Source organism: Calliphora vicina, chromosome 1 (genome assembly GCF_958450345.1).
Source record: "Calliphora vicina chromosome 1, idCalVici1.1, whole genome shotgun sequence".
Lineage (NCBI taxonomy): Eukaryota > Metazoa > Arthropoda > Insecta > Diptera > Calliphoridae > Calliphora > Calliphora vicina.
In genome coordinates this window covers 51,022,177-51,029,992 of record NC_088780.1, presented here as the reverse complement: position 1 = coordinate 51,029,992, position 7,816 = coordinate 51,022,177, and the positions used below count along the sequence as shown (strand labels likewise).

Below are 7,816 nucleotides of genomic sequence, written 5' to 3'. Positions count from 1 at the left end.
TTTAATAAATAGAAAGCCTTTAACTCTTTCAGCTATATATATATTTTAAGATCATGGCCTTCATCTATTTCAATGTAATCATTATAAATGTCATCCTCAATATCACTTTCGACGACCGTTTCAAAATCACATTCTCCATCATATTCAACTCCACTTTAATCTAAGATAAAATTTGGATTATTAATTGCGATTCTTCTAATATTTCGCCAGCTAAATAACAAATATTTTATTCCGTACCTTTTATTTTTATTGGTTCAAATCCTAATTTAAAAATTTTGAAAGATTTGTTTTTAGAATTGTTACTTCTTGCAGTAATATTTATATATTTATAGAAGGAGCTATCGGAACACTCATATACAGAGATCGAATGTCCCTTTGTCTTTAGTTATTTTCAGAAACAATACAATTTTTGTGAGTCAATATTACATTTTTTAAATTTGAAATTATGATAAATTTTAGGCAATTTAATAAATTTAAATATATATCAACATTTATTCGTTTTATTCGATTAATCTACTAAAATGGTTCGAATTATTCGTTATTCGAAAATGGCCATTTTTAAAATGTACGAATAATTATCGTAAGAAATTATTCGATTAATCGACCGATCATTAGTCGAATGAATACCCTAATAAACACTCTGTGCTTTTTTTATTTAATGCGTGAAAGTCTCTAAAAAAAACTAATTGCCCTGACGGCAAAGTTTTGCAAAAAATCATAAACGATGACTTCAAAAAATATGGCAATAGATGCCAATAAACTATGTTTTAAAGTCTGTAGAAAATGTGGTTAGTAATCTAACCACCGGACCGTAAAGAGTTAAAGTGAAACGCAAAATTTGTTTAACAAATACTGTATTGTTTAATTGTTTTAATTTTTTATTTTATTTGAAACTTATAAACATTTCGCACTTATCTTTTAAAATGTTTTATTTTATTGCATGTACAATGATATTTATTAAAGAACTTTTCCTTACACACATATTTTAACTAAATATTCGCACATTTTATATTTTGTTTATCTCATTTGCTTTTAGTTTAATTGTTCTACAGTACAAACAATTTCGAAAATAACTTAATAATACAGAAAAATTAAGTTCAAAGATATGTTTATCTAAAACGCTTACGAAAAGTAACAAATCGTAACACCTCAAAATAATAAATCTAAATGTGTAGTTTAACAGAAACCAACCTGAGATAAGTAATACGATATGATATTATATAATATAATACAATTCCAATGAATTAGATTTTAAATTGTAGATTGTAATGGGTTGTTTTAGTAATGTACACAGTACATAATGACCCACCCTTTTAACACACATTGAAATTTAAATACTAAAATTAATTATCACTCGGGAAAGTAGAAAGTAACTTAATTTAGTTCTATGACTTAAGAGGGGGCTTTGAGGTAATAATTTCAGGCAGCTCTTCATCGACCTGAGCCAATTCGTAGTTAACAAATGGTTGTATAATGGGCGAAAGAAGTTTGACATCGAATTTGGCACCCTTTTCAGGCGTTAAAATATAACTGAAGGGTATTCCAACAGCAAACACAATAAATGTACCCAAGACCACATACCAATTGAAAGACATGTCCAGTATATTGAAACCTTTATCTAAGGGGATTTCAGTTTGCAAAGGCAGGTTAACCAAAGGAGAGATGTTGCTTCTAAATGATAAAAATAAATAATAAATATTTTAAACGAAATTGACTTTAACATTTTTTACTTACTGTGTCATATTCAAAACTGGACAATATTCCACCGAACTGGGCAGGGTTTGATAATGTAATCTGCCTTGAGCCAATATAACAATGACTAACATAGTCAACATACTGGCGACAACGGCATAAAATGCTGCCCTGCCATGAGCCTTGGGCACCAACATGCCCATCAAAAATACCCCAAATACTGCACCAAAGGTTACACCACCAATCGAATACACCATTTGTAGAATTGAGGTGAATTTTTCGACAATAGCGCCAGCTAAAATACAATAAACACCCGTAAACAATACCAAAGCCTTCATAATCAGATTGGCACGTCTTTCGGTATGCTTTATTCTGGGCTTAATGTAATCGAAATAAACAATACCAGCCAAAGAATTCATACTGGCCGACATGGTACTCAAGGCAGCACTGAAGACACACGATATGAATACACCAGGCATACCCTTAAGATGACCTACAACATCTTGGACAAAGAAGGGCATTAATTTATCGGCTTTTTCCACAAAACCAGCAGCCAGGGGATCACAATCATGGTAGCGGGCATACATTACAATGCCAGTTATACAATTGAAGGCCATGATTAAAACGAAGCCAAAACCGAATATTATCAGGGAACTGAAAGTGGAGAGAGAGTTTTTTTTAGTAATATTTAATTGTTTTGCTATAGTAAAGAAAGAGTCCTAATAATCTATGAGTCCATATACATAATATTTAGAAAAAATAGATGAAAAATAGGCAGGCATTAATTAACGACCGAATGTTATGTCTTCATTGAACCTGGTTTCCAAATTTACTATTCATGAGGTCATTTCAATACATTTTTCCAAGACAAGAACCCAAATTGTTCAACTTTGGCAAATTCTTGAACAAACAAGTTGCCAATTCATTCACAGGAAAAAACAAAAATCAAGATCAAGCACTTTCTAGCATGAAATCTAAAATAGCTAAAGTTGTTGAAATTTAATGCAAAAATTCTTTCTATTTTATCTATTCTACTCACTCTTTCGACAAAGATCTTTTATTATATTCTACACTCTACCTATTGATCTCTACTCTATGGCAAAAATAGTTTATATTCTATTATAGAATACATTATATTCTACTCTATGGCAAATATCGTTTCTGTTCTATTTTAAACACGGTCTTTTCTACTCTGTGGCAAATATTGTTCCAATTCTTAACTCTACTCACTCCCTCTACCCTTTACCGATTATCCTTTCTATTTTTATTATGCTCTCTTCTTCTCTAACCTATGATAAACTTTATTTATAATTTATTGTACTCACTCGTCTCTACTCTGTGACAAAGATCCTTTTGATTACTCGTTAATACTGAATACAACTCGATACTTTTAACGCATTTTTATTATTAAAATTAAACTATGAGTAAAATTAAGATTAATATATTGCTCATAGACTATAGCCAGCAGTTCTTGGTGACTGTCCTGAAAACTGGTCCCAAGTAGACAACGTATTGGATTCTCCAGTTACATAGAGTCGGTTACCTTACTAGGTACCTAACTGGTTACTTGATTAGATACTTAAGTAGTTATTTTAACATATACGAATGCTAAATGACCACAAATAGTCAGTTAAAAAGACATCTAATAGACAGTTCAATAACCGATTGCTTGTAAACAAAGCTTCCTAAGACAACTCTCAAATAATGCTTTTGGTGGTTAAAATAACTACTTTCTAAAGTTCAGTACAAAATAATCGTTTGAAGTGACTATACTCTAGGTTAATTAGAGACACTAAAGTGACTAAATTGACTTCACGCTAGATTACGTAGAATATGTAATGTAACCCATCGACTTCTCTCTGCGCTCTCTCTGTCAAATGACCCAAAATATATAAAAAAAAGATAATTAGTATTTATAAGGGATACATTGACTACTTGCTTAACTGCTGGATATTTAACTAGTTACTTATAAAGACATATTTCCAGATTCTAGAGGTTCATTCAACACAGAGAATTCTGAAAATATTTCTGACAGGTTTGTCTTACATTTTTGCAGAACAAATTGAGGTATATTATATTGTTACGAAATTGTACTTGAATTCAAATATAACGATTTTAACGGCTGATTTAAAAGTAGCATAATGCTTTCAAATAGCAGTGCTGTAATAGCAAACTGTAACATACCTGTGGGCATTATTAACATTGAATAAAAGCTTTCAGTTGACCATTGATTGTAAGTATGGCAACGCTGATTGCAGCGACCGTATATTCGAATTCGAATATTCAGTTAAAGAAAATTGTAGAAAGTACACCACAGATTTCGTATGTATTAGAAAGCTCTAGAATATACGAACTTTGACAGTTAAAGACGCTTTTCGAATAAACATCAACAACCCGGTAAAACTCGGATGCAGTACAAATTTAGATATTTTATTTGCAAATAAATAAGAACAGGCTGGTGTGAGTGGGTTGGAGAAACTTAAAGAACTAACATTAGTAAATGCTACCGGGCGAAGACGGGGCGATCAACAAGTTTTAAATAAATAAAGAGTTGTTACAATTTTTAAACTACTAAACGGCTTTTATTTGCAATCAAAAGTATCCGGTTTATTTAAAGGAAATAAACCAACGTTTTGAAAAGGTTAAAACGTAACAATATTATAACTATATCAAACATTTATGAGTCAACAATGTTCAATACTGAAATTAAAATATCTGATATTGACCCATATATGGGACAGGTGGCCTTGTAAAGGCGGTAAAACGGATATTGCTAATTCGACTCCGCTTTCTATAAGGACCCAGGCCATTATTGAAACATCGTATCATGACCACCAGAGTTTCAAATAAATTTATTCAATTTAAGAGTAATTCACTAATATCATAATCCTGAAATAAACCTTTCAGAAAATTCATTTCATTAAACCATTCTAAATACATAAAAAATTCTTTACCTTCATTCAAAAGCCTTTTCTTTTAATAAAATTCATTCATTGTTGAATTAATTCATAATGGAATTAATTCACAATAAACTGATTTACTTTTGGTTTATTCAAATATAATACAAATTGAATTAAAATATGTTTTATGAATTGAAAAATACTGACTTAAGCATAACTATTTGTTATAGATTTGAATTGAACAAAAATTTATTTATTCAATAAACTTTATCAATCTTTTTTCTAATGGATTTGATTTATGGAAAATTTGAATGATTCAATACCGATTAATTCTATAAAGAATTAATTCCCAAAGGAATGAATTCAATACGTTTGAAGTTCTAAGGAATTATGCCTACGAATTAGTTCTTAATGAAACATTTAATGAAATGGTAGAGAGAAAAAATGTATTTGATTTTGAAAATTTAATTAAGAATATGGGCTAGTGCTCTAGTTCTTAAGATTTATTGTAATTTTAATTATAGTAAATAAAAATAAATAAATAAAATAATTAAGAATAAATTCTTCGGAACCTTTTCTCTATACTACAAAATTAGGGTTGCTAATTTCCCGTACTTAGATTATTATGAGTCGATTTTCAATACTAAAATTCTTATGAAAATATTTGATATATTGACACACATGATTGTCCGTATGTTATGTGTGGAATTTTGTAAAACCTATATCAAGTCAAACTTTCTATAAGAATTCAGAAAATAATGAAAATTATGAATGTTGTGACAAACGTACTTATATATCACTGCAATTTATGGTGAAGGATAAAAAATTGTTTCAAAATTTAATGTTGTAGAGTTGAGTTTCAAGGTATTGTGAAATACCTCCCAAATAAAATAACTTCACAGAAAAATTGAAATAAACCCTACACAATTTTCACAAGAAATCTTTATTGAGCGAAGTCAGAGAAATAAAGGAAGCCACCCCAGAGTATAAAACCTTTACAGTTTTTGTAACCCCCTATCTATACCTGATTAATTTGTATCATGATAAACGTCAAAATTTTGCTTCGGTTTGACAAAATGTTTAGTGCTTTTGCACAGACAACTTTGTCTTGACAACAAACGTCATTAATTGTTTGGATAAATATTTGTCAAGTATAGACAGGGGTAAGCATTAATTTCACATTTTTTGGGACTAATATTTTAATTATAAAACTGCCAATTATTGGAAGTAATTTAATTTCAGCCTTTGGGAGTTATTTCACTGTACCGAGTCCATGAATTTCTTAGCATTCTACTGGGTTACAGATTAATCAATACTATTGATAGAGTTTTATTATTTTACTGGTATTATTAGGCATTGTTTTCCAATGAGATAAACTTATGCATAGATTATCAGCCCAATCATGAATAAAAAATTCCGCGGGAGTTTTTTCCCATTGAATTTGAATAGGAAAAATGAGAAAAGGGAAAAAACTCACGCGGAATATTTATTCATAATTGGGCTGTATATTCAATCAAATTTTCTTTAAAATTTGACTAATATTTATTTAAAAAAAATGAAAACTTACTGTCTGGCATGTTTTAATGTTGGCAGCGAAACAATTCTCTGTACACAACTTTGATTTAGACCCACATACGAAGTCCACATCACGGTAGAACTAATAAAACAATTCCAAAATGTCGAACGTGTGGTAACATCAAATGTATAACTAAAAAATTAAAAAAATATAATAAAAATTAAAAGAATATCTGTTAAACCAAAATAAATAGTATAAACTTACTTAACATCTAATCTGCCACCTTCATTAGCTATACGAAACACTTCGCCGAAACCACCCACTTTATTGGCACCCAAAACGGCCACCAATACCACGGATACTACCATTATAGCGGCCTGTACCACATCAGTCCAAACGACAGCTTTAATGCCACCCTATTTTTGAAATAAATGGAATTTTTTAATATAATTTTGTTAATTAATTGAACATTTTTGGGGAAGGTTGTGGGGCACTTACAAACATTGTGTAGAACACACAGATGGAACAGACAATGCCATTGATCAAATGAATATTAATGCCAGTAACTGTAAAGGAGGCAAGAGAAATATGGTTAACGAATTGTTGAGTTTTTAACAGCTCCATTTAGAAGTCCTCCGCTCTTACCTTGTGAGAAAGCCAATGCGGGTATGAAAATAAAAACGGGCAGCATAAAGAATAGTGTCACCATGAAAGCCGCTGTCAATAGTTCACGCGTTTTGCGATTGAAACGTAATTGTAAATACTAGAAATTAAGTTAAACACATTTTTTTATTAATACAAAAACTAAAAAAAAACTGCTGCAACAAAACACACCTCGTAACAATTGGAAATGCCATTATTATAGAACACGGGTATAACCACCCAACATAGCAGGGGTATTGTGACGACCGTCGACACAACATTGAAAACCCAATTTATGCCAAACGAATACATTTCCGCCGGTATGGTCATAATGGAAATACCCGATAGCTGACTGGCCACCAAAGAAATGGCGATTGGTAAAGTTTTCATTTGTTTGCCGCCATGTAAATATTCCTCGGTTGTCTCTTCGCCTTTGGCAAAGAAACCGAAATACACACCGATAGCTGCGGAAATACACAACATGAACACGAAAACCGTATAATCGAACGTATTGAAAGTGAATTGAGTGATGTCACTTAAGACCGAGGCGGTAGCGTTTAACACTGACATTTTGCCGCCAAATAGTGTTTAAATTAGAAGGATATAAATTTATTATTTTTTAGTAATTATTTCATTGATATCACAGTTTATTTTTTTCGAATATCCTTTTTATATAAATCCTTTTTATTTAATGTTTTACTTTTTTGCCACAAACGTCTGAATAGGTTAATCACTTTGAACTGTTTTAAATAAATTCTTTCACAATCAGTAGATTTTATAAAATTCTGTCAAGTTAAGACTTCATTTTAGCTTTTTATCAGTAATGATTTGGCTTAAATTATATTTCACAACTCGTCTGTATTAAAATGCTGCTTCTTGAATAAATAATATCGATGTTTATAAAATAAAACTTGTGTTTGTCTCGTTTATTTTTATCTTTATAAGGTCGTAATAACTATTCTGAAGTCGAATGTCTTTCAAGCACGATAAGCAGATAAAATCATCGTCAAGTTTGTAAATCGCATTGAGATGTTTTGAGTAAAAAAATTAGATAGATTATATTTTA

At 30.5% G+C, this 7,816-nt stretch overlaps 1 protein-coding gene across 1 annotated transcript; it reads right to left on the bottom strand.

Annotated features, from left to right (window-relative positions):
* Positions 1 to 923: 923 nt before the first annotated feature.
* Positions 924 to 7,480, bottom strand: LOC135949049 (sodium-coupled monocarboxylate transporter 2-like). The gene is made up of 7 exons (XM_065498507.1): positions 6,943 to 7,480; positions 6,754 to 6,871; positions 6,607 to 6,674; positions 6,373 to 6,524; positions 6,160 to 6,300; positions 1,735 to 2,346; positions 924 to 1,671 (listed from the first exon to the last, which is right to left on the bottom strand). The coding sequence occupies exons 1-7, from the start codon at positions 7,318 to 7,320 to the stop codon at positions 1,386 to 1,388; spliced, it is 1,755 nt and encodes a 584-aa protein (XP_065354579.1). The 5' UTR covers positions 7,321 to 7,480; the 3' UTR covers positions 924 to 1,385.
* Between the last annotated feature and the right edge of the window lie 336 nt (positions 7,481 to 7,816).